This window comes from Dermacentor andersoni, chromosome 3, assembly GCF_023375885.2.
Source record: "Dermacentor andersoni chromosome 3, qqDerAnde1_hic_scaffold, whole genome shotgun sequence".
NCBI lineage: Eukaryota > Metazoa > Arthropoda > Arachnida > Ixodida > Ixodidae > Dermacentor > Dermacentor andersoni.
In genome coordinates, this window is record NC_092816.1 from 70,997,801 (window position 1) to 71,025,655 (window position 27,855).

The following is a 27,855-nucleotide window of genomic DNA, read 5'->3' on the forward strand; positions in this document are numbered from 1 at the left end:
TTAAACTCAATAATTTTATTTCGCGATGAAAAAATAATGGCAGTGAGTACAAACGACTGCCGCTACTATGCAGTAGGTACAATTTCTCTAGCGCCGAAAGGGCGCGTGAATGGATCCGCCATCTGTTTAACTCTCGCTGCGTCTGCTGTGAAAAGGTCGTTGTGCTACGAAATAGCCTGCGGTATACGTCAGTCACCTTCCTTTGCTAAGACCAGTGCAGAGGTTCGCTTCCGTGCTCCGGCTGTGTTCTCTACTGGCGTTCGTAAGTATGTTTTTTCGAACACATTATGTCTTCAGATTTTGCAGTTTACCGAGCTAAATCTTTTGTATGCATGGTTGCCTTGCTTCTTTGGAAAAGTTCCTGAAGTCGCGCAGTTGAAATTAAAAAAATTAAATTAAATTAAATTATGCGGTTTTACGTGCCAAAACCACTTTCTGATTATGAGGCACGCCGTAGTGGGGGACTCCGGAAATTTCGACCACCTGGGGTTCATTAACGTGCACCTAAATCTAAGTAAACGGGTGTTTTCGCATTTCGCCCCCATCGAAATGCGGCCGCCGTGGCCGGGATTCGATCCCGCGACCTCGTGCTCAGCAGCCTAACACCAGTTGAAATTAAAGCTGATATGCAAGTTCAATTATGAAAATACACGAACAATTTCGTTTATATGTATATGTCATAAGGTGATTTCGAAAGCACGGCGGCCACTGCGCGCTTCGGGCTCCGCAATTATTTCCGACGCATGCAGACCGCTAACGAATAGCCTTCGATGCATGTTATTGTTACTCACTGGCAACGATCACTGGAAGGTGGATTTGGAGACCACCTAGGGTGTCTATAACTATTTGCCACGTTGTCATTGGAAGAACCACGTGGCATCGTATGAACAAAATAGAAGATCAAAGAGAATAGAGTTAAACGGTGTCCAAGTAGATAATTTTAAAACACTACAGAAAGAAGATATTGTTGTGATAGGCCGTTTACCACGCGACAACAGTCGGTAACGGAGAACGTGATAATGGTGAACGGGCTGACGACCTCGTAAAAACTGTCCTCTGTGATGATTAGTGACCACCAGGGAGGTTCTGCGATAGAACAAACTGCCAAGACCAGTTCAACTAGGAGTGGCATTGCCGGGAGGGAACGTTCCTTCACTTCATGTGTCATCCGCCCAAACTGCCACGTCCGTGTCGGAGAAAGGGTCAGTGTGTGTCCCCCCTCCCCACTTCCGCTCTTGTTCAAAGTGATGTGCGTAGCTCTCTTCAGAGCGAAAGGTCTACCAACCTCTGGATTGGTGGGACATGACGTCACCCGTGTCTCTTAACACCGGATTTGGGGAAGGCGACTGGAAAATGACAACGCAGCGGTTAAGAAGTGAGACCGACGCTTGGAGAGATCGGAAGCTGGAAGTTGATTACGAACTTCTTGATTTTCTGTGCTTGCAAAACTTGTACATAACATAATATGAACCTGTGCGTTCAAATGACTTCGATATCGGGTCCAGCCCCATGTTACCTTACTCTCCATGTTGAATGGATACCACAAAACTTCGCACCCCCGGTCGCAACATTGGACGGCAGCGGTGAGATAACCTGCGCGGCGCTTCGACTTCGGCGTGGTGAGTGCACGACCTTTTTCCTTGAGAGTTGACAGGCTTAACGTGGTTCGTCCTAATAACAAGGGTGTTAGACGCGTTGTTGAAAGATACTTTCTTTATACACTAAAATTCATGAGAAACTTGTCGGAAAAAGAAAGCTAGCCATGGACAGCAAAACATTGCGCAGAACGGACCTAAACACCAGATTCGGGGAATCCGGGATAGACTGTGGGAAGCAGTTAATAAAGGTGGAGGTCATCGATGTAATAGAGGCAAGTGGTAGAGATGACGGGGATATCGTGGAAGCTTGGGAATATATCCAGGGCCAGACGGAACGCGAACGCGAAAAAGGAGATGAAGTAAGGTGGGACAAAGAGTACCACAGAAGGGAAGGGCAGGATGAACGCATAAGGCGGGACAAAGAGCACGAAACGGAAATGAAAGAAATTCGAAGGGAAATCTAGCAGTTCAGGATTCAACGGGCACGGTTTAGCCTGCACAATTTCATGGACGATGAAAGCATTGAATGTTTTCTGTCCTTCGAGCAGGTATGCACAAAGATAAAGCTCGACCGTGAAGTTTGGCCTCTTATACCTCTGTCAAACGGGAAGATTTAATGTCATTCGAATCGAATGGCATTCGCATATAATCCCACTAATAGGGCCTTACACGGGAAAATTTAATGTCATTCGAATGGAATTACATTTGCCATCAAAGGATTTAGAGGAACTCATTCGTATTCGATTTCAAACCGAATGTATACTCTTGGCCGCCCCAGATAGACAACAGCGACAGGCAACGCGAAAAATTAATACGTGCATCAGCAAAGTCAGAAGATATTTTTTAGACTTATAAAAAGGAATAATTATGTTTACCGCGATGATATTTTCACCAAGGCCTGTGCTCAAGCGCTATTACTCTTTGCATCAGGAGTCTGTTGCGGCGGTCGGCCATATTGGATGTGTTGATCGAAGTGCTTTTAGTTGTGAATAAATGGCGTCAAGATGTTTCGTCCGTGTTGAAGTACTCGCAAAAGTTCTTAAACGCGTTTAATAACCACAAAATTTCTTTCAATTTCACAAATTTCGTTCCAGATCGTCATGGCTTTCATTTGAGAATTCCATTATATTTTACTGTGTAGCACCCCAAGAGACCGAATGGCATTCGATGCATCGAATGCCATTCTATTCGAATGACATTAAACCTTCCCGTGTGACATGGGTATTAGTTTGTTGGGGGTATTTCCCTCTAACGTATCATGTTGTTTGGCTCGCCTCACCGATGCAGACTTCAGGAATTACGATAAAGCTAAGAGTGCATTACTCCGGCATTTCGATATTCCTGTTGAGTGCGAGAGAGAGCGCGAACGACGAGTTCAAAGTCTGTTCTTTGGAAGGGACTGCGGTTGCGCCAGTGAAGGAGGAGCACAAAATGTGCGAGGTCACGAAGCCTTCAGAGACAAAGCACGTCGAGAGCGAGGCCATTGCCGGTCTACAGAGAGGGTCCATTCCCGTGGTCGTCCCTTGTGAGGATGACGCTTGTTCACGTAGCCATGAGGCGCTGGAGACCTTCCACGTATCTGAACGCATGGGCGACTTTCCGGAATCGTCTAGGATATGGTGGATATGGTGGATCAGGATATGGTGGTGGCCGAGCGAAGAAAGCACTTGACACAGTCAAACGGAGTGAAGATCGCTCAGGGCTCTAGCTTCGGTGACTGCACAGTGGAGGTGTTCACAAGTTGGAACCTAACTGAATAATTACGACTAATTATTTAATTAGGTGGAATGCAAAAATAATGTAACTCTAAGCGACGGCAAACAACATTACCTCGGTTCTATCCAGCTACGTGGTATTTGCCTATTTTCAAATCCTTGCGCGTGATAGTTGGGGCACCCCGTTTCATTGGCCGGGAAGATTTAGGATAAAGCCTATGCGCTGTGAATGTCATTGGCTTGGACATTTGCGGGTTGTCATTCTCAAAAATACTGACGAATTGTTCAGTCAGGAACGTAAGATGTCGTTAGCGCCTTTGGCGTTGCGCCGCGAAGCACGAGGCTGTGGGATCAAATCTCTGCCGCGGCGGCCGCATTTCGATGGGGGCGAAACGCAAAGACGCCCGTGTCCCGTGCACTGGCGGCACTGTAAAGATCCTCAGGGGGTCAAAATTAATCTACGGTCTCCCACTACTGCGTGCCTCATCATAAAATTGTGGTTTTATACGTAAAACCAAAGAACTAATTGACTCAAGATCTGGTCTGAGCAGCTTTGGTGCTTGAGTAGCATAGCACCTACGCCCTGCATGGAAACATATAGTAAACATATACCTAAATGAATGTGGAACCTCACGGCCGCCCCTACAGCTTGCTGTAGACGCCGAAAATCTGGCGGGAGTGTACATGTAATTGCTACCTCATTGAAATCCAGAAATATGGCATCGTGCCGAGTGTTCTGACGCAAATTACATATTGAATTACGCTTCGTGCGTAGGCGCACCCCCCACGAGCAATGCCAGACGTTTTACGCTAAATGTGCTGTTTAACTTATTTTTATGGCGAAAGCCTTTATACACTCTTTACACGGGCACTCTCAACTGCCAATGAGCGGATGGCAGTTAATGTCAATGGTAGTTTACCCGAGTTTACACAGCAACTCCAACTGTCATAGACATCTTAACGATCGTTGGCCTCAGCGGAGGTAGAGGGTCTCCGTTCACAGTCAGACCCTGATCCGAGACAGCGAGTTGGGCAGATGGCAGCCTCCATGGATGGAAACGTGCCACCCGCATCTGCCGATGCTGCGAAGCGTTTCGTGGGGACAAGGTCCATGACGGACCTAGTGATAAATATCATGGAGGACTATTTATCGCAACTACGCACTCATAAGCATAATGCTCACGTTTATGACACAATGACGGAGCTTTTCAACTAGGTGGCCGGCGGGACCTTTGTGACGTGAAAGCAGATACGCTACAAGGTAGAACATTTGGGGCAACAGTGCAAGTAAGGCAATAATTCGCACGTGAATGGATGTTGTCGCGCTAGACTTTGGTGTGTGCTGTACGCCTTGGCGCAACAGTCCTCGTGCAACGGTAGGCATCGTAGCCTTTGCGATATGCTGACTACACGCCGCAGTGGTCACATTGTCGGGTTATCGACAAAGCATGTTTCGAATGTATATTGTACAAAATACTACAGTATTCTGGCAGTCTACTTTTAGGTTGCCGGGCTGATTAGGTTGTGCTGTCATTACAACCGTACCACATTACCGCCCCAGGTATACACAACTAGCATTTAAATTTTGCAGTCAAGTTCAGGAAGACCAGCGCTTAGACTAGATACACAGAGAATAACAATACACACAGTGCGCCGTCCTTCTCATTCTTCTCTGTGTATCCCGCCAAAGCGCTGGTAATCCAGAATTTGAAGTATGCTACCCCAACCGGCCCAAGTTTCCACCCTACTAATTTTTCATCGCCTCGCGCACAAACATCCTATGAATCAAACTTTGTGATGAACTTTTCAGGAAGGTAGGTTGTGGAGAAATGCTCTGGACGCTCAACTTTATCACTTATTGACCCTTGTAACGTAAAACACGTGAAGGGTAGATCTATTGTTATGCACTCTGTTTGAAAGCTTCAGCTTTAAATGTAAAGTGCAGGGAAGGTCAGCATTAATAGTAATGAAATGTTACAAAACATTGTTCGCAAGCAATATGTACAGACCACATTTTTTGTAGCTGTCAACTCGTCAAATGTTATGCCGGGTATTAAAAAAATATCTGCGAGAACTTTAGATTCAGAGCTGTGTTTGGCGTATCACATCTGTGCTTTCTTGATCCGTCTTTTTTTTTTCAGACAGAATGGCAAGACGGCCACTGGGTCAGCACCCGTGAGATAGCCACATTAAAGCCGCCTGCATAGGTTTCTTGGAACCTTGCCGGCAAATGACCTCAGCCTCGTAGAAGAGAGCTTGCAGGTTAGACAACAATTATATGATCTAAGAAGCATTGGAATAATCCGTATGTATCATCGTAAATGCATGATGCTTTAGAAATACGTACTAGTCATCTGAGGCAATGTGTTCTCCATATGCATGCACTTATTATAATATTGACGAATGCATCTATACAGCTCAGGCAAAACAAGGACAAGAAGTTGGTTTGCGTAACAGCGCAGGTGAGATTGAAGAAATACAAGACTACCATGCAGGCTCCGACTTCAAAGTAATGTTTATTCCAGAGAAAAATAACATTTTTAACACGCGTCATACCAGACAAATCACCAACAGCTACAGTGCAGCGCGCTTAGCAATAAAAAAATGATTAGAAAAGCGTCTTTGTTATAGTGACATGGGAAACGAGTTTTCAAAAAAGAATAATTCACTGTTTAGTAAGGTTATTGTTAGCCATCCTTCAATAACTTTGTCATGCCTGAGAGAAAACAAGAAGCTTATTTGAATCATAATATTCCAATGTGAAGGGCTCAAAATGTGCAAACGGAACTAGGGCTTCTTTTCCTAAAACAAAGAGCCGCAAGTCGTAGCTGCAAGTTATAGCCTCACATAGTAAGGAACAGTTTCTAAGTGTAAAGAGCTAATAAGCTGCGACATAATGAGCAACAAGTGAATGACGCAGTGCTCGGTATATATTGGTGCTCACTGAAGAGGCCCTGTGTTCCAAAGTATGACATTTTATCTTATCCGTTGATCCGGACATTGTCACAGAAGCCGAAGATGGGGCTAGAGTGATAGTCTCTTGGGCTCTTGGAAGGAAGCACGGGCTGAAACAACCCATAGCGGTGCTGCGCAAGATAATTGACTGTTTTAGCAGAACGTTTTTGACGGTCCGCTCCGCTCAGCGGGCTAGTGGAAGCGCAAGTGCGCATGCGCGACCCGTTCAGCCGTGAGCGGGCGAGCGGACGGGAGCCCCCTCTCCGCTAGAACGCTTTCTCAGCGGAGCGCGGCGAGTGGGTCAAGCGGGTCTAGCGAAGCAAAATGGCTGCCCCCCGTGCTGCTGGCCCGTCAACGAGCTCGTTTGAATCGGGATTTGTAAAGCGCAAACCTAGAGTACACTTTAGGAGACACGAAGATCTCCTACTTCGGGAGGTTGTGGCCATGAACCTGTTCCAGAACCCTGCCATGTGCGCACGTTTGTTTATGCGGACCACGTTTTAGGTGTACTGAAATAGCAATAAACCTTGCCTTGGCTACAACACAGCGTAACGGCTTTGTTAATGTAAGGATTATATATATATATAAGAAATCAAAATGCAATGCATTGCGTGAAATACCTTCAGTCATTTGAGTAATTCCAAATATATTATTTTATTGTGGCAATTCTTACAACTTGAGTATTATGTTCATAGCGGTTTTACCTTCTGCGGCAAGGTGGCGCGTCAGGCGAACACATGCCTTTCGGACGCAGCCGGGCGCTCCGCTAAACCTGATTCTTCGTCCGCCGCTCCGCTAACTGTGAGCGGGTACGCGAGGGCGGAGCGGACCGTCAAAAACGTTCTGCTAAAACACTCTAATAGGGAAGGCTTGCCGGTAAGCCCTCAAGCAACTCCGGAACAAAGGACGCATAGAGCAATGCCCGCGAAAAAGCGGCCACACGCATCTGCTATTGACAGAGTGGCTCAGCTGATTGAAGTTTTGTGTCAACGGTCCAATAAAATGGCGAAGAAGAAGCTAAGGCTCGCGAAGAAGGCACTGCGGTTGCAGGAGAAGTCGAGTGGCCTGCGAAGAAACCTGGTTCCTATTCTTGGAAATCATTACGGCAATTTGCCATAAATTGGTTTTTGAAAAGCTTGCTGTCTCACAAAGTTTACTACTTGTGCACATTGAGATACTTCGTGCACACAAGGAATTAAGTTTTCTGTGGCTCTAAGAGCATGTGTCTGCTTGTGCATATGGCTTAAGAGATTGGCAGTGCTTTAATTTTTATTAACTGAAAACTGTCCTTTGTTTAACTGAAAACGGTCCTTCTGTCCTTCTTTGTTTATGGTTTAACCATAAACGCTATTAGCCACACACGGTAACCGACATTGCAGTACTGAACTCTGTTGTAATCTGTTATTGGCACACACCACGCAGAAAATTGTTTAAATCCAAGTCACTACTCTTGGATTATTAACCAACAATAAGACATGGTAAAATTCAGTGCTCTGTATTGAACAGTGCGATTCCAGAGAGAACTAAGCATTGTTTGCCGTTATAATGCCACCAGCGCTGCACTAAAATGCTAGTAAGTTACCAGATTGTCAACTGCATACAAGTATACAGCACTTGTGAAATTTAGAATTGGTACTTGATTCCCATGGGGGCGTAATCAGTCATTTGGTACATCAGTAGCCGGCCGCACTGGCTCATCAGCATCAGTCGCCCACTCGGCATGCCAGCTTTCAAAGTTAATTCAGCTGTAATATAGGGAGACCGACTAAACGGAGTCATGGCCTTTGAATTTACACTCAATGCACAACATTAGTCGCCTAGGTTTCCAGCTGGCTCTCGATACGGTGACGTAGTCAGGACCTGACAGAAAGATGTTTTGCTATAGCACAACGCACTCTTTCTCCTCACGGAGTGGTAGCGTTGCTTACGCAGAATGACTGGGACAGCTGACGGGTCACTTCAACATCGTTCCACTGCATATCGCATAGGTCACGCGTGTCTTCACAAATATTGCGCAGCACACAGCACGAGCGCACAATACGAGCTGCGTTGTTAAATTCACACTCGAGTCCTTTCAGGATTCGAAACCTTGCCTTCAGTCACCCAAAAGCTTTCGCAACGACACGTATTGCCTTTAACAACGTGTGGTTGTACACTTGTACAGCTGGGTCATTAGTATGCCTCTGCGAGTACGGCTTCATCAAGTTTGTCAGTAAAGGAAAGGCTTGGCCACACAGTATTATGGCCCCAACTTGAACAACTTCAAACACTGCTTTAGGCTTGATGAAAAGATCACTTTCACTTATTCTAGGCAAGCTCGAGCGGTTCTACACTCTTGCGTCATGGTTTCGGCCCGGGGAGCCAAGATTTGTGAAAAGAACCTTCAATCAAAAACTTCACTGAAAAATCTGGATTTCAGTACCTGCATCATTTCATAATGTTGTCAGAAAGCAGCGCTGCATTGCTAAAAAAACTATGAAAGAATAAAATAAAACATAAGAAGTGTGGCATTTTGTTTATGTATAATTGTGGTCTACTAGCGCGAAAATAATAATGCTATACCAACCCTTATATATGTAATAATACTGGGTGTGCTCCTTTGGAGGTGACACCTTTATGCGGCACTCGTGAAGTGCACCGAATTCCTGCGGGAATTTTAACGCCAACGAGAATTGTCGAATGTGCTCCTGTGCGGTATCAACTACAGGCATCCTCAAAAACTCTGATACGACACTGTCCGCGATAACAAAGTAGAACTCATGAAGTGTAATGTTCACAGGCACTGCATTTATGCCGAAAAGATTCGCGATTGTCCTTTCTTCAGTTGACGTCGCGACCTTGTACAGCGCCACTACCACACGTTTATGTCGAGCGATGGCGTTCCGCATGTTGGTGTGTGCCCTTGCCAGTGACTGATACTTGCAAACAATATAAGAAAAAGTTAACCGGGTCACCCTGAAATTTTTTTTTGAAGTCGTTGTCAGTCAAGTTCGGTACTGTGGTCTCGTACCACGACGGAGGACGAAGTGGCTCCACATCTTTTTTCTCGAGCACAGTCCAACAGCGATTGCCGCTAGCAGTCGATAACGGCTCTCTGCTGCTTTCCTTTTAGTTCTTAACAGCCTTTTATGCAATCAAACTTCAACTGTCCGTTATTCGCCGCCAACTGAGCCTGGTGGGTTGCGACAATAAGGAGGAGTCTATACATAAAGGTATTTCATTTTAAAGAGCGATAATATAAACCATTCAGTCTGAAGGCTTGGGAGTATACGATAGTGAAAAGCGTAATTGGAAATTAGTCGGCTTGCTATACTACAGTTTTTAGAGCGCAGCTCTTTGGCGTCCGTTCCTGGGTTTCGCGTCGTCGTCGGCGTTGTCGTCGGCCTCGTAACCAGCTCCGCCCCCCTTTCATCCCCCCAGCGCTAGCAGCGACCGACTGATACCGCTGGATGCCGCTGACGCCGCTAGAGAGTCAAGATAACGTGACTGCATAGAACACCGTCGCCGCCATGCAGAAAGAGGAGGAAAGGGTCCCCCCCCCCCCTGTTCTTGTGTGACGGATAGGGTGCTCTTCAGTTGCCGACGCGCCGGTTATTTCACGTAGGCCCCGGCACGTCGACGAATACGTGACCACCTTCCCACGGCTAGACCTGGTTCTTAGCGCTGCGGAAGCGAGGGTATCATATTGTTTGTGTCGGCATCGGCGGCGTTGTCCCTGAAACCAACTCCGCAGCTGGGGTTGACTCACTATCGGCGTCAGCGGCATCAGTCAGTCGCTGCTATCTCTTCCCTCCTCCCTTTATCGTGTTGTCCGCTTGCTGCGCGCGCTTCTGCCCCCATCGTTTGCCGCTGGGTGTACACGCCGCCCCCCTCCCCCCTCTTCCTGCGAGTCTCCGGTTGTCAAATTGCCGGCTCGAACTTAATTCCTTTCTTCGCTCCTCCTCCAATGCAACCCCTGTGCGGTGGCAATCAGAGAGCCAGATCGGTGGCGGCGGATCTGTATATGTGCACCGCCCGAGCCGAAATTGCCGCTGCCGTTCGCCCTGTGCGGTGGCAATCAGAGAGCCAGATCGGTGGCGGCGGATCTGTGTATGTGCACCGCCCGAGCCGAAATTTCCGCTGCCGTTCGCCACTGCGAAATTATCTGCCAGTTCTTTCTGAGCCATGAGCGAGACGACCGATGGAAGTCCTCCGTCTGCTGCTGCTGCTGCTGCTGCTAAACGAGCTGCCAGAGCAGAGGCCCAGCGCCGTCGCCGTCAGAATCCAGAGGTGCGTGCCGCCGAAGCAGAAGCTTACCGTCGCCGCCGTCGAGATGATCCAGGAGTACGCGTCGCCGAAGCAGAGGCTAAGCGCCGCCGCCGAGAAGACCCTGCCGTTCGCGCCGCCGAAGTGGAGGCTCAACGCCGCCGTCGAGAGCAACCAGCAGTAAGCGAGGCTGAAGCAGAAGCTCATCGCCGCCGCCGAGAAGACCCTGCAGTTCGCGCCGCCGAAGCGGAGGCTCATCGCCGCCGTCGAGAGCAACCAGCAGTAAGCGAGGCTGAAGCAGAAGCTCATCGCCGCCGCCGAGAAGACCCTGCCGTTCGCACCGCCGAAGCGGAGGCTCATCGCCGCCGTCGAGAGCAACCAGCAGTAAGCGAGGCTGAAGCAGAAGCTCATCGCCGTCGCAGAGAAGACTCTACCGTTCGCGCGGCCGAGGCCGAGGCCAAACGCAAACAAAGGCTCGCAAACAGTCAGGGTGCAACAAATGCAACAAAAAAATTCTGTGATAGCGCATACATGTGTTGCTCGATTTCTTTGCCTCAATCTATCGAAAAGGTGAAACAGCTTATTTGCTGCGCTCAAATTTCGCATTAGGAAGTAACGTAATCGTCGGTAATTTTTTTACTACTTTACTGAACACCTGACAGCGCAATGTGATGCAACTTAATGTGCGGATTTAGGTAGAAGCGAAAAACTGGCAAGTAACGCGCTGCCGTAGAGGTGGGACCAGCACCGTGAGAAAAGCGCCGATTGTGACAGCCTGCTTGGACAGGGGTCCAGGTAGAAACCCACATAACTGCACGCGATCTTCTGCGACGAAAATATATCATTAGACTCACCTGTCCATCTATCCGAAACTATCGCGCGCACTCAATTTGGGCTGCTGCTCAGCGTTGGTGCAAGGTTTCGGTTACCCGCCGTGATAGCTTAGTGGCTGCGGCATCGAGCTGCTGAGCTCGAGGTGGTAGGTACGATAGCACCGTTATGCAAGAACGTTCGCGTACTTGGATTCAGGAGCACGTTAACAACCCCAGAGAGGGAAAAATAAAAAAATTATGGGGTTTTACGTGCCAAAACCACTTTCTAATTATGAGGCACGCCGTATTGGGGGACTCCGGAAATTTGGACCACCTGGAGTTCCTAAACGTGCACCTAAATCTAAGTACGCGAGTGTTTTCGCATTTCGCCCCCATCGAAATGCGGCCGCCGTGGCCGGGATTCGACCCCGTGACCTCGTGCTCAGCAGCCCAACACCATAGCCACTGAGCAACCACGGCGGGTGGACGGAAAATTCATCTGGAGCCTCCACCTACGGCCTGCCTCATAATGTGAGCGTGGTTATGGCACGTAATACCCTCGGATTTATTTTTAACGTTTTCTCTTTTCTTAATTAACGTGGTTAAAGGCGTTATGTCTTGTATGTGGGCGCATGATTTTGGGAAGTTACCGCAAGAAAACACGGGGCTTGAAGAAAGGGACAACATGAAGCAGTAGTGACAACTGATGATTTAATGAAACCAACGCCAAGCATATATAGATCAGACACACGTGGGCACCCAGAAAGCAACGTAAAATTAATAAAAACACAGAGCGACCTTAAACAGGAGTGTCATACAAAAACTGAGATAAACTCTGACAGACTGAGGCGCCGAACACGTGTGTATCGCATGGAAAGAAACAAAAGTTCGTTCTGCGAAACCGCAACTGGCGGCGAGCTAACGCAATCACCATCCTAAAAGCGTCGCATGGCCACTGCCTCTGCAATCTCTCTTTCCAGCTGGCCATTTTTTCTGCCGATAAGCTCAGTATTTGAAAATAAACGAGAGCAGCCCAAGCAACTACGCTTCCTGGGCCTTGGAGCACAGGTCCAAAGAAGCATTGCTGCCCTTCGATTCATCGCATCCAAAGCTTATAAAGCGGGGTATAGACTCGTCATATTTTAGAGAAGCGCTTTCGAAATCATGTCACCTTAAATACCTTTCTAGTTTTGAACTTCAAGTTGGACGTCTGGAAAAGGCGAGTATTCCGAGCTTCCTTTTGGTTTTTGTTGCCGAATCATAGCTTCTCAAGCTTCGGATAAAGGATAAAGATCCCTTAATTTCTAACGAACAGTCTAGTAGGAAGAATTTCACAGTACTTGTCTGCATACATAACGTTTCCCATAATCTTGAAAAAGATTTCTGGTAAATATGGGGTTGATGTTTTCCTTTCTGCACCTTGTATAGCTTCGAAGTTGTGCAGCATCGTGGAAAGAGGAAGCACGGGCTTGGGCCTCCTGTGAAATCAAGCACACAAATTCGTATGTGCCTTGAATGACACGTGTCATATATAAACTTCCACTAAAGTGAAAAAAAAATTAAATTATGGGGTTTTACGTGCCAAAACCACTTTCTGATTATGAGGCACGCCGTAGTGGAGGACTCCGGAAATTTCGACCACCTGGGGTTCTTTAACGTGCACCTAAATCTAAGTACACGGGTGTTTTCGCATTTCGCCCCCATCGAAATGCGGCCGCCGAGGCCGGGATTCGATCCCGCGACCTCGTGCTCAGCAGCCTAACACCATAGCCACTGAGCAACCACGGCGGGTCCCACTAAAGTGAGGCAGATACTACATTGGACAAACCGAGAGGTACGTTAACATTCGCTTGTGTGAGCATGAACGTTCCCTAGGGGCTGCTGGAGGGTCGAACATGGCTATTCATTGCCGTAGTTGCTTGGGCTGCTCTCGTTTTTCTTGAATTGTAGCGCGAAATGACACAGACAGAGACTAGAAGCAGATAGGACGAGCGCTAACTCTCAACTAAGTCTTTTATTGAAGCTATCAACATATATATAGGTGACAGCAAATAACGCAGCATATGTACATGACAAGGTCTAAAGACATCAGTCATCAGTGGCAGGCGCACTAGTATCAGACTGAAAGAACACAAACAATCACTTAGGAGCCCTAATGCTTCACATCTAGCGCCGCATTGTTTCAATTGCGGTTGTAAACCATTGTTTGAAGACACAGAAATTCTTTCGGGACATAAATGCCAAACCACACGGGAAATAACCGAGGTATTTCACATTGAAAGATTAGGAGAAACTTGCATTAGCCACGCATCATTGTCTCTGTTAGAATGCGAATTTCAATGTCATCTTAGTACCTGTGTTAAATCTAACGTGGTGTCTCTTTGTTGTTTGCTTTTTGGCTTCCCTACCTCTTCATATGTGTAACTGATGTCTTTAGACCTTGTCGTGTTCATTTGCTGCGGTATTTGCAATCACCTATATATATATATATATGTTGATAGTGTCACGTGGTGGTGACGTTGAAGAAAGAACACAGTAGCAATACTGTGAACAAGAAAACTAACTTTTATTGGGCGAACCTGTGCCCACAAAACAGGCTACACTTATAGCGCAACGATAGCGGCGAACACGCTCGGCGATCGTCGAAAATCTGCTCAGCGGGTCAAGCGCGTCGGCTTTTATAGAGCAGTCGTCGAATGTTCCAGACTAATCGTTTGGACCCGCGTGCTTTCCACAAAGTTCTACACCATTCGCGCTACGCGATGAAATCAGATAACACAAGGTTCGGCGACAACAGACAGCCGGGTAGAAGCATCGATAACTTTTCAGAAACGTCGGATACATGCAGGCGCGTCCCGCGCTGTGCGATTGCATTTGTTAAGCGGCGAAACGTGGTCGCCCGATAAAGATAAGTACACGTATCAATACCCCCCTCTTAAAAAGCATCGACCCGATGCTGCAAACAAACGAAGGTAATAAACAAAAGCACTCGTAGCAAAGAAAAGAACAAAATGACGAAGTTCGTCAGCGTCCGTAAAAGGGTTTAAGGCGCACCACGTGGACCACTTCAGATCGTGCGCGGCGCCGCTGTGAATGCGAAATGCCGTCTGGCACGACCTCATAGTCCAGAGCGCCAATACGTCGGATGACCTTGTAGGGTCCGAAATAGCGTCGGAGTAGTTTCTCACTGAGTCCTCGTCGGCGTATCGGGGTCCAAACCCAAACACGGTCGCCGGGCTGGTACTCAACAAAGCGTCGTCGGAGGTTGTAGTGTCGGCTGTCGGTCCTCTGTTGGTTCTTGATCCGTAGGCGGGCGAGCTGTCGGGCTTCTTCGGCTCGCTGGAGATAGCTAGCAACGTCAACATTCTCTTCTTCAGTGACGTGGGGCAGCATGGCGTCGAGCGTCGTCGTCGGGTTCCTGCCGTAAACCAGCTTAAACGGCGTGATCTGTGTTGTTTCTTGCACCGCCGTGTTGTAAGCGAATGTTACGTATGGCAGGACGGCATCCCAGGTCTTGTGTTCGACGTCGACGTACATCGCTAGCATGTCGGCGAGGGTCTTATTCAGCCGCTCCGTAAGACCATTCGTCTGCGGGTGGTAGGCCGTGGTTCTCCTGTGCCTTGTCTGACTGTATTTCAGAATGGCTTGGGTGAGCTCCGCTGTAAAGGCCGTTCCTCTGTCGGTGATGAGGACTTCTGGGGCGCCATGTCGAAGCAGGATGTTTTCGACAAAGAATTTCGCCACTTCGGCTGCGCTACCTTTCGGCAGTGCTTTAGTTTCAGCGAAGCGGGTGAGGTAGTCTGTCGCCACGACGATCCACTTATTTCCGGTTGTTGACGTCGGAAAGGGTCCCAGCAAGTCCATCCCGATCTGCTGGAATGGTCGGGAAGGAGGCTCGATTGGCTGTAGTAATCCGGCTGGCCTTGTCGGCGGTGTCTTGCGTCGCTGACAGTCTCGGCATGTTCTGACATAACGGGCGACGTCGGTGGTCAGGCGCGGCCAATAATAGTTTTCTTGTATCCTCGATAGTGTCCGGGAAAAACCGAGGTGTCCAGCGGTCGGATCGTCATGTAGGGCGTGCAATACTTCTGGACGAAGTCCTGACGGGACAACAAGAAGGTAGTTGGCGCGGACTGGTGAAAAGTTCTTCTTCACGAGGAGATTGTTTTGAAGCGTGAAGGAAGATAATCCGCGCTTAAATGCCCTGGGGACAACGTCGGTGTGCCCTTCCAAATATTCCACCAGGCCTTTTAGCTCCGGGTCTGCCCGTTGCTGTTCAGCGAAGTCTTCCGCGCTTATCATGCCAAGGAAGGCGTCATCTTCGTCATCTTGCGGCGGCGGGTCAATGGGGGCGCGTGATAGGCAATCGGCATCGGAGTGTTTTCGTCCTGACTTGTAGGTTACAGTGATGTCGTATTCTTGTAGTCTGAGGCTCCACCGTGCCAGTCGTCCTGAAGGATCCTTTATACTCGCTAGCCAACACAACGCGTGATGGTCACTGACGACTTTGAATGGCCTGCCATAAAGATAAGGGCGAAATTTAGCTGTAGCCCAAACGATGGCGAGGCATTCCTTTTCGGTTGTAGAATAGTTGCCTTCCGCTTTTGACAGCGACCGGCTAGCGTAAGCTATCACCTGTTCGACTCCGTTTCTCCTCTGGACTAGAACGGCACCGAGGCCTAGGCTACTGGCGTCAGTATGGATTTCTGTGTCGGCGTACTCGTCGAAGTGCGCAAGTACCGGCGGCGACTGCATGCGTCGTTTGAGTTCTTCAAATGCGTCGGCCTGCGGCGTTTCCCACTTGAACTCAACATCACATTTAGTTAGACGTGTCAACGGCTCGGCGATGCGTGAAAAGTCCTTGACAAAGCGCCTGTAGTAGGCACACATGCCAAGGAATCTACGCACTGCCTTCTTGTCGGTGGGCTGCGGGAACTTTGCGATGGCAGCTGTTTTCTGGGGGTCGGGGCGTACTCCGGATTTACTGATGACGTGGCCTAGGAACAGAAACTCGTCGTAAGCGAAGCGGCATTTTTCTGGCTTCAGAGTGAGCCCTGATGACTTGATGGCCTCTAGTACTGTGGCAAGCCGCCTAAGGTGATCGTCGAAATTTCCGGCGAATACAACGACGTCATCCAAGTAAACGAGACAGGTCTGCCATTTCAATCCCGCTAAAACCGTGTCCATCACGCGCTGGAACGTTGCAGGCGCCGAGCACAGTCCAAATGGCATAACCTTGAACTCGTAGAGGCCGTCTGGGGTGATGAAGGCGGTCTTTTCGCGATCTCTTTCGTCGACTTCTATTTGCCAATAGCCAGACTTGAGGTCCATCGAGGAGAAGTACTTAGCGTTGCAGAGCCGATCCAATGCGTCGTCTATCCGTGGAAGGGGGTATACGTCCTTCTTCGTGATCTTGTTCAGACGACGATAATCGACGCAGAAACGTAGGGTTCCGTCCTTTTTCTTCACTAAAACAACTGGAGACGCCCACGGGCTTTTCGATGGCTGGATGATGTCGTCGCGCAGCATTTCCTCGACTTGTTTTCTGATAGCTTCGCGTTCTCGCGTCGAAACTCGGTAAGGGCTTTGGCGGAGTGGTCGAGCGTACTCCTCGGTGATTATGCGATGCTTGGCGACTGGTGTTTGTCGAATCCTCGATGTCGTCGAAAATCAGCTTTTGTATCGTCGGAGCAGACTTCTGAGCTGCTGTTGCTTAATCACTGGGAGACTTGGATTAATGTCGTAGTCTGGTTCGGGAACCATGGTCGTCGGGGTAGATGCGGCGGAATCCGAGAGGACAAACGCATTACTTGTTTCCAGAATTTCCTCGATGTACGCGATCGTCGTGCCCTTGTTGAGGTGCTTGAACTCCTGGCTGAAGTTTGTCAGCAACACTTCAGTTTTCCCTCCATGCAGTCGAGCGATCCCTCTTGCGACGCAAATTTCACGGTCTAGCAGTAGACGTTGGTCGCCTTCGATGACGCCTTCTACGTCAGCGGGTATTTCGGTGCCGACCGAAATAACAATGCTGGAGCGGGGCGAGATGCTCACTTGGTCTTCGAGCACATTCAAGGCGTGGTGACTACGAGGGCTCTCCGGCGGTATCGCTTTATCTTCCGACAGCGTTATTGACTTCGACTTCAGGTTGATGATTGCGCCGTGTTGGTCCAGGAAGTCCATACCGAGAATGACGTCTCGTGAACACTGTTGGAGGATAACGAAGGTGACAGGGTAAGTCCGGTCGTGAATGGTAATTCTTGCCGTGCACATTCCTGTCGGCGTAATCAGGTGTCCTCCAGCGGTCCGAATTTGAGGGCCTTCCCATGCAGTCTTAACCTTCTTCAACTGGACGGCGATGTGTCCACTCATGACTGAGAAATCGGCGCCTGTGTCGATTAAGGCGGTGACTGCGTGGCAGTCTAGAAGCACGTCGAGGTTGGTGGTTCTTTGTCTTGCGTTGCAGTTGGGTCTTGGCGTCGGATCACGGCTGCGTCGTGTTGAATTGAAGCTAGTACGTCGCGTCGTGAAGTCGTCTTTCGTCGGTGCAGTCTTGGCTTCCCGACTTCCTCGGGACGGCGGCGTGTCGTTATTATGTCGTCGAGATGGTTTCTTGGGCGTCTTCGTCGGCGGCGGAGGATCTTCGTCAGTTCGACGAACAGCAACCGCACCTCCATCGGTTGCTGCTTTTAGTTTTCCGGATATGGGCTCGCAGACCGGCCCCGGGCTGGGCCAGTGTATGGTCGGCGCTGCGGCGACAGGTAACGGCCTGGTGACGGCGAACGGGACGGTCGTCGAGGGCTCCACTGAGTGGCGGCGAGGTAGTCGGCGATATCGCGAGGTCGTTCGCCAATCTGTGGTCGCGGCGCGTTCACGGCGAACCCTCGGAGTCCCATCTCCCGGTATGGGCATCGTCGGTAGACGTGACCTGCCTCTCCGCAGTGGTAGCAGAGCGGGCGGTGGTCAGGAGCGCGCCAAACGTCAGTCTTCCTCGGGTAGCTGCGCTGGGCGACGGGTGGGCGTGCTGGCGGCGGCGGTGGTGGTCGACGGAATCGCGGCGTTACGGGGCCCTGGCGCGGTAGTGGAAAGGGACCTTGACGGCGGGCGACGGCGGCGTAGCTCATTGCTTGCGGCTGAGGCTGCGGTGGTTCTGGTTGCACCTCAGGAACTCCAAGCGATCGGTGCACCTCTTCTTTTACGATGTCGGCGATCGAAGCCACTTGAGGCTGCGACGAAGGCAAGACCTTGCGCAGTTCTTCGCGCACAATGGCCCTGATGGTCTCGCGCAGATCGTCCGTGGCCAGTGATTGAATTCCTGCGTAGGGGGTAGAGCTTGTACGGCGGTTGAATTGCCGGTTCCGCATTTCGAGTGTCTTCTCGATGTTCGTCGCCTCACGAAGAAACTCTTCGACGGTCTTCGGTGGGCTTCTTACCATCCCGGCGAAAAGTTCCTCCTTCACACCACGCATGAGTAGGCGAACTTTCTTTTCCTCGGCCATATCCGGGTCGGCGTGGCGGAACAGACGGGTCATTTCTTCCGTAAAGATGGCAACGTTCTCGTTTGGTAGCTGCACTCGGGCGTCCAGCATAGCTTCGGCCCTTTCCTTGCGCACGACACTTGTAAAGGTGCACAGGAAGCCGCTACGGAACAGGTCCCACGTAGTCAAGGTCGACTCCCTGTTCTCAAACCACGTTCTGGCGGCGTCTTCTAAGGCGAAGTAGACATGCCGCAGCTTGTCGTCGGAGTCCCAGTTGTTGAATGTCGCGATTCGCTCGTAGGTCTCCAGCCAAGATTCCGGGTCTTCAGTCGCTGCTCCATGGAAGGTCGGTGGGTCCCGGGGTTGTTGTAGGATAACGGGGGACGCTGGGGCAGCCATTGAGGTTGTCTTGACCACGATCTTCTTTGTCGCCTCAGGTAGAAGTCCGTGCTCTGGGGGCAGGCCTTGCAGTCTGCGGCTAGCACGCTGGTCTTGGGCGGTGTCGGTTTTGTCCTCGGGCTTCGGGCTTGGATCGCGGCTTTGCGGGGGCGTTCGGTACATGAACGCACAAGCACCTCCACCAGATGTCACGTGGTGGTGACGTTGAAGAAAGAACACAGTAGCAATACTGTGAACAAGAAAACTAACTTTTATTGGGCGAACCTGTGCCCACAAAACAGGCTACACTTATAGCGCAACGATAGCGGCGAACACGCTCGGCGATCGTCGAAAATCTGCTCAGCGGGTCAAGCGCGTCGGCTTTTATAGAGCAGTCGTCGAATGTTCCAGACTAATCGTTTGGACCCGCGTGCTTTCCACAAAGTTCTACACCATTCGCGCTACGCGATGAAATCAGATAACACAAGGTTCGGCGACAACAGACAGCCGGGTAGAAGCATCGATAACTTTCCAGAAACGTCGGATACATGCAGGCGCGTCCCGCGCTGTGCGATTGCATTTGTTAAGCGGCGAAACGTGGTCACCCGATAAAGATAAGTACACGTATCAATAGTTTCAATAAAAGATTTAGTTGACAGTTAGCGCTCGTCCTGTCTGCTTCTAGTCTCTGCCTTTGTCACTTCGCGCTACAGTTCAAGATCATGTTACCGTGCCAACTCGCCCAACTTTCTATCCTTTTGCTCTGCTTTGTTTTCAAAGACTGTGATTATCGGCAGAAAAAAATGGCCAGCTGGAAAGAGAGTTTGTATAGGCAGTGGCCATGTGACGCTTTAAGAATGGTGATTGCGTTAGCTCGCCGTCAGTTGCGGTTTCTTAGAAGGAACTTTTGTTTATTTCTATGTGATACACACGTGTTCGGTGCCTCAGTCTGTCAGCGTTTATCTTAGTTTTTGTATCGCACCCTTGTTTAAGGTCGCTCTGTGTATTTATTGTTTTTTTATGTTGCTTTTCGGGTGCACACGTGTGTCTGATCTATATAAGCTTGGCGTTCGTTTCATTAAATCATCAGGTGTCAGTACCGCTTAGTGTTGTCCCTTCCTTCAAATCCCGTGTTTTCTTGCTGTAAGTTCCCAAATTTCTGAATAACCAACTGGCCTACACCCACACTCTGCTAAGTAGGCTCAGTTCAGCCTAGCGCTGCTTTTTTGCGTTTGCTTCATGTTTTTACTTCTTGAAATACGTATAGACGCCACGACTGGAAATACAGCGCAAAGACACATGTACGGCTAACGGTGATGCGCACCTTTCAGGAAGGTAAAATGACAGACAGAAGTCAGTGTATGTATGTGTTATTTAAACGCAGGCTGTCTGACCATTTTGTGCGCTATATATCTAACAACCGTGTAAAGCAGAGAAGCGTGCCGAAATGTCTATTCTATACTTATATCTGGATAACGATTAGCACAGATATCTTCTAGATTATTTACAAAACAATTTCTAGCCAACTCAACAAGATGTCAGCTGAAAACAGCTTAACAAGACATCTTTTAGGCATCTTTCACAGGACGTCCTTTGCACGTACACAAAAAGACGTTTGTAGCCGTCTTGAACACTTGTAGAGGTTTTAGTAGATTTTGGCTGGTCCAAGACGGCTTTAACACGTCTTTTGCTCAGTGGGAATGTGGATAAAACAGATACCTATGTTCCTTTTTACAAATTCTACCTTTTGCGTGGGAAGTTTTCCCAACCAGCCCAGCCGATGGCACTGCTATTGAAATCTAAAATCAAAATAATTGGACCAGGAAAAGGAAACTGCTGACATATACTGAGCGTTTAGATATATTTAAGGACAATATTACTATGGTGATCTTATGTCTAAAAATGTTGAATTATCCTGTCACGTGCCAAAACGAAACTTAACTGCGAGCATTATGTTTGGCTCGCTTACATGTGCGCTGGTAAACGTTTACTGTACGAGATTGCAGTGTTCCTTAGAGGTTCGAGAAAATGCCCATCAAGGCAAAGCTAAACTAAGAATTAAATTATGGGCTTTACGTGCCAAGAGCACGGTCCGATTGTGAGGCACGCCGTAGTGAGGGACTTCGGATTAATTTTGACCACCTGGGGTTCTCTGCTGGGACTCGATTCCGCGACCACCGTGCTCAGCAGCCCAACACTAAAGCCACTGAGCAACCACGGCAGGGCAGGCGCAGACTGTTTTAAAAGAATGTATTAAGCATTCATGGCTGATGCAAGGGCACTAAATGTTGACGTTCTCACAATGATAATTTCTCCGGTACATGGGGAAAGATACTTGATTGATTATCAAGCCAATGGCCCGCCGAACTCTAGAAGCTCACAAAACTTTCAAAAGCTCTAAAATATTAACAGATATTAAATAAATATTTATTTTCAACTGGGCATGCTTCGCTAGCGATATTTAGTAGTAACAGCTAGAGTCGTTGCCGCTATGAACAAACCATGGTTGCGGCGTTCATCAAAAGCAATTGGAAACGAAGTGCTCTCGCATCAGCGTGACGGAATTTTTCTTACTTCATCGCAAGTGATTCAGTAGGTAGGTGGTGTTCACGACCCATCAAATGGAGGAGGAGGAAAAGGAAGGAAGGGTGATGATGATGATTTGGGATTTTTATGGCGCAGCAGCCGTGCAGACTATAATGCGCCAAGAACAAGGAAGGAAGGAAGGAAAGGTGGGGAGGTCAACCAGACGTATGTCCGGTTTACTACCTTACGCACGGGAAGGGGTTTAAAGGAAGAAAAGAAAGGAGAGGGAGGCAAAAAGTACTATCGGTGTGAATACGTGTGGGTGTCTATAACGTCACGCCTATAATCGGTCATTGAAGCCAATCGCTTTCATGAAATGTAGCAGTGCCCGCGTCGCTTTGTAAGCCTGCGTGCCGTGGGGCCATGGTTCGAGAATCTTAGTCTCTGAAAATGGTCTGTTATCTAATCGGTTTAACATCCTCCGAGGAACGTTGCGTTCGCTGTCATAGAGATCTCAAAAACAAAACACGTGTTCGATCGTCTCTTCACAGTTGCACGAGTCACAGATCGGCACGTCGGACATTCCCATAAAGAATGAGTAAGCTTTCGTAAAAGCGACCCCTAAGCAGAGGCGGCACAGTAAAGTTGCATCACAGCGGGAGAAGTTCTATGGAATCTGCAGCTTCAGTGTAGGATCCAACCGGTGGACACGGCCGTTGGAGAAAATCAGAGTGTTCCACAAACTTAGTTTGAGCAAGTAAACGAAGACTACTCGTCGCATCTGTCCTTGATAAGGGTATAAGAAGCGTCAGGGTTTTTCTATGGGCTTACTGGGCGGCATCACCAGAAATGTCATTTCCGACGATACCATAGTTCCCCGGAAGCCATTGGAAGGTGATGTCATGTCCGTTGATGAGGGCTTGATGGAGAGCCTCTCTGCTCTCAAACACCAGTTTTTATGGGTCTTGCGTCGTAAGGCTGACTGCAGACTCTGAAGGGCTGCCTTGGAGTCACAAAAAACGACCCACTTTCGAGGTTTGGCTTGTGCCATGTAATTAACAGCGGCACGTAGAGCGGAAAATTCTGCTGCCGTAGAGGTCGGTATATGGGACACTTCGAAAGTAATTTTGACTTGTAAGGCCGAGATGATAACAGCACCTGTGGAGCTGGTGGCTCAGGCAGATCCATCGGTGTAAATGTGCATTCTTTGTTCATATGACTTGTTCAGCAGTGATAGTGTAAACTGACGTAAAGCCACTGTTGAATGACGGATCTTGGTAATTCCTGGAATCGTGAGACGTACTTGTGGATCTCGTAGGCACCAGAGGGGTAACAGCGGTCTTGCTGCCGGTGTAAAGCCCGACGGAAGGTAGCCTTTAAGGTAGTTTGGAAAATGTGGCTTGAGGTCTTTGTCCTGGCAAAACAGCTATATAATGACAGGGTACGCGAAACAGATGTCGAATGTGTGCTCTAAGGCTGTCAATCGTTATTACATTGGAACCAAGTAGCCTCTAGTAATAATGATTGTTGCGTGAGTCGAAGCACACTGTGGTAGCCCAAGACATGTCCGTAGAGCTTGGCCTTGCAGACTTTCCAGGGTTCAAATGTTTGTTTTACATGTGTTCGCCAAAACCGGCAAGCTGTAGCGTCAAAAGCCCAGAAACAGTGCTCTCTACAGTTGCGGCATGGAATATAGGGACGTGCCCCAGGTTTTTCATGCACCCGAACCTCTGTATATGTATAATCGAATGGAGTTCGCAAATACACAGGCATGAAGGGTGGATTGGTTCCAGGCACGTACCCAAGGGGGGGCCCGGGGGGTCCCGCCCCCCCCCTCTTGAATTTAACCGCCATACCCCCCCCCCCCCCTATCCGGCCAAGGCACCACTCCTCACACATTCCTAAAGCGTCGACAAATCAATCTACTCGGCGGCCAACATTTTGCTGCATTTTAGAGCGGAAGCAGTGTATGACGAAATTCCGTAGTTTTTTTCGGCTTCCGTTAACAGAAAAAAATCATCATGTGGACCGATCCTGGTGATAGTGCAAAAAGGGTCCAAGATCAATGGCACATAGCCCTGTGGTCTCGGGAAACTATAACGCGCCCTTCGGAATCTTCGGGATGGGCCCACATATGGGGAGTGCTTAACGCCTGCTTCACCCCCGCCACGGGTGGGCTCGGTATTGGAATATGTTCGGGATCGGCCTACGTATGAGCAGTTAACGCCTGTTTCCCCTCCCCACCGCGGGTCGGCCCGGCATTGCACCACTTTCGGGATTAGTCCACGTTTGCGGGGTTCTTAACGCCTGCTTCACCTCCGCCGCCGGTCGGCCCGATATTGCACTATCTTCAGGCCGATCCGCAGCGGATGTGAAACACTTTGCTTTTCGTTTGAGAGCTATGACTGTCGTCAGCTTTCGCTGCCACTCCATCTTCACGGAGTGGAATAGCCAATTTTTTCACTCCTTTTGGGTGGCGGTAGAGATTGGCATCTCCTGGGAGGTGAAGGCCAGTTTTGTCATCGATTCGGTGCCCGCGCGATTAACTCAAAATGAATTCAGTTGTCACCATCTATTGCAGCAGGCAGGGCGTAGTTGATTTTTAATTATAAAATCTTATTTTATTTATAATGCCCAACACAATTTTTATGTCACCATTTATTCAACGATCACGCGCATCCCTGTTGCTTCGTTAATTCAACCTTCTTTGTTTAGACTGATTCAGCACCAGGAAAGGGATTCGCTTCATAGTCGGTTGGTCTGTATGCTCGTGTAACGATGTGGGGCACGGAGAAAACGCCAGTTGCGTTTAACTTTTCCTTTTGCTTCATTATTTCCTCGAGTGACAGCTCGCCACGACACTGGCAGATCCTTGGAACCATATATCCGCGATATGGGTTAGATAAGGTGCAAAATAAAATATTGCGAAACAGCGTCGATCATTAGACCTTGCAATAACCCTTAAATCCATAAGCAATATGACTGTCACCCATTACCTCGTCTGGTTTTTCACTTATTGTGCAGCACTTTTCGTGCAAAATTGGCAACTGGAAACAAGAGTCGCAAGGAGATGAGAAATTAAGCGATCTACTAAGCGAGAAAGCCAAGGCAACAGCCAAACAGGGAGGAAAAGCGAAAATTGTTTGTGAAAATAATTATGGATGAACATCTTTTTATTTAAAAAGGAAGTAGAGAAAACGCCGCCGGAACTGTAGAATAATTCCGTGCGTTTTGAATGACGCTTCTACAGTTATCAATCGAGCCGCTTGACGTATCCACTTCCCTGCTATGCTAATGGGGGAGGGGGGTTCTAACCTTCTGCGGTCTGCGCAGTACGTCTAGAACCGCAGCGTCCTGCGCTCTACGCAGTTGTACGGGAGTGGTGACCACGCATCGTTACACAACTTCCCAAATAACACGAGTCGGTTTTGCTACTTGGCAGAGCAGTAAACGAGGGATGCAAAAGAACTGTGACCGTACCGCAAATATACATTTCTCTAAAGTTCTTCCAGAGCTAATTAAAAAAGTGTTACTAGAAATCCTTATTTTGCACTTTCGTTTGTTAACTTGTTCTTGTCAAGGTTCTTCCTGCGCATCTCTCATGCGCGAGTCCATTTGATGTGGTTCTTTTGTTGCCAAGTAAAGAAGAGGTGTATCTCACAGGCGTTCCTGTGAGGTGCACGCTATTTCAGTTCTCTTTGCGGCTGTATGCGTCTTTATGGCAAATGGTGGGCATCATTCACATTTGTACTAGTAAAAGTACCCTCCACCTCATTTGCATCGAAAAGTTACGTTGGGTTGCCACCCCCCGCCCCCCAGAAAAAGAATCCTGCGTACGTGCCTGATTGGTTCTGATTGCTGATTGATAGAAAAAACTGTCGCAAAACGAGATTGAAGCCATGCAATAATGTACGCAATATTTCATAGCAGAAGCATAGATGAACAAAACTTAGAGGCCACAACAATATCATATGCATTGCGAAAAGTGTGACAGAAATTGTGTAGGTTCTAGGCTTAGATCTTAATGGTCTATGTTAATGGCAAAGTGTCTCGAGTGGCCAGTTGCACGGCAATTTTGCGTGTAGTCGCGCGCTTCTTTCACCCTCGAAAAAACACTTTTATGTAGCACATATTTAGCAACAAAAAGCTTTATCGGGAGTTTCTCATGTTGCTCTATCATTTTCCCATTAACACTTTTCATCTAGTTATAATATTTGAGAAGTTGATTAATTACTTAGAATAATAATCTAATTAGGCGGAATTAAAAAAATTATAATTTGAGTATCTTCAAGCGACGGCAAACAACATTAGCTTGGTTCTCTCCATCCACGTAGGATTTGCATACCTTTAGTGTTTGGCCATTTTGCGCTTCTTGAGGACGACGGGCTTGTATGAACGTCTGTGACTATTAGTGCAATGACTATTAGACCACACGCGTCAGCGAACTCACCGTTAATTTCCTTAGTTCCTTCCCTCCTCTCTCCTCCTGTCATCTTTGTTTTCCCCTTTCCAATTCCGCCCGTGTAGGGTAGCCAACCGGACGTTATTCTGGCTAACCTCCCGGCCTTCCGCTGTTCTCTTTCTTTCCTTTCCTTAATGTTTGGCCCAAGTGAAACAGCCTGCATCTATACATGTATAAGTAGGTTATATATGAGTAAGTAGTATAATATATATATATACTACTTGCTTATATATAACTTACTTATACATGTATAAATGCAGGCTGTTTCACTTAACTTGGGCCAAACATTAAGGAAAGGAAAGAAAGAGAACAGCGGAAGGCAGGGAGGTAACCGGTTGGCTACCCTACACGGGGGAATGGGAAAGGGGAAAACAAAGATGACAGGAAGAGAGAGAAGGGAAGGAAATAAGGAATTTAGTGGTGAGTATATATATATTAAATTATGGGGTTTTACGTGCCTAAACCACTTTCTGATTATGAGGCACGCCGTAGTGGAGGACTCCGGAAATTTCGGCCACCTGGGGTTCTTTAACGTGCACCTAAATCTAAGTACACGGGTGTTTTCGCATTTCGCCCCCATCGAAATGCGGCCGCCGTGGCCGGGATTCGATCCCGCGACCTCGTGCTCAGCAGCCTAACACCATAGCCACTGAGCAACCACGGCGGGTGGTGAGTATATATATATATATATATATATATATATATATAGAGAGAGAGAGAGAGAGAGACACGTAAACTTGGCAAAGTCAATATTTAAATGGGTGCCATATCTATTTATTTGGGCTGATATCATGAAAAGTATATCTATTAATATTATTTATGCGACTATTACGGGATTTCAAGGTGCTACGTATCAAGCGCCATGCCTGTATTTTTGTGAACATTCTTACAGGCGTTGCCTCTGCGGAGACGAAGGCGGTGACCTCTGCATTGCGGTGCCTTCAAGACTCGGTGAATACTACGCTTGTGTTCGGTACATACCCGTTCGATAAAGAGTGAGCTGTCAACTAGAAGCATGAATATTGAACAGTACACACGTGTCTCAAGCAATGTCGCTTCCAGCATGCTAACAACTCGTCTACGCCTGTTCTGCTTTGCCACGAGTTATTCGTTGCTTTTCCTGATACTCTGGCATTTCCATATGAGTTCCATCTGGGAAACAGCATTCGATGTAAGTGATGCCGTTGTAAACTTCGCATTTATCGCGCTTTCTTTTCACGTTGTCTAGAAGATTTTAAGAGTTCGAGGAGGTACCCGTAAGAGTATATCGCAAGTCTTTCTCTTCCAGGTCGCCACACCACAGCGTTCTCGGGTCGTTAATACGCTGAGGCGTTCTGGCAAAGCATTATTTTCCACGAAAGACGTGAAACCAGCACGCAACGATTCGTATGTTTTCCGACAAGGCCTTGTCTATAGTTCTGCGTCAAACAAATCGACAACCCCACTTTGCCCTATGATACCTCCAAATCTGGGTAAGTATACGTGCCAGTTCTGCATTGCGAAAGACTCGGATTTTTCTACGCAAGTTTTTTTTCTTATAGCCCACTGACGAAGGCGAGATGGTAATCTCGATTGGCAGTCTGGGCTCTGAAGTTTATATAATTTGCATGGCTATATATATATATATATATATATATATATATATATATATATATATATATATATATATATATATATATAATTGCCGAC

At 48.2% G+C, this 27,855-nt stretch overlaps 1 protein-coding gene across 4 annotated transcripts in view; it reads left to right on the top strand.

Annotated features, from left to right (window-relative positions):
- The first annotated feature begins 207 nt into the window (after nt 1-207).
- Nucleotides 208-27,855, top strand: part of LOC126545538 (beta-1,4-N-acetylgalactosaminyltransferase bre-4-like) — a 75,714-nt gene continuing 48,066 nt past the window's right edge. For 3 of the 4 annotated variants that reach the window (XM_055062128.2, XM_050193456.3, XM_055062135.2), the window contains exons 1-4: nt 208-262; nt 5,455-5,575; nt 27,059-27,337; nt 27,455-27,638. In XM_055062128.2, the coding sequence (XP_054918103.1) occupies nt 27,182-27,337; nt 27,455-27,638 (340 nt within the window). In that variant the 5' untranslated portion in view covers nt 208-262; nt 5,455-5,575; nt 27,059-27,181. Of the gene's footprint in view, nt 263-1,216; nt 1,620-5,454; nt 5,576-27,058; nt 27,338-27,454; nt 27,639-27,855 lie in introns of those variants that run through there. The other variant, XM_055062124.2, reaches the window with a different exon arrangement.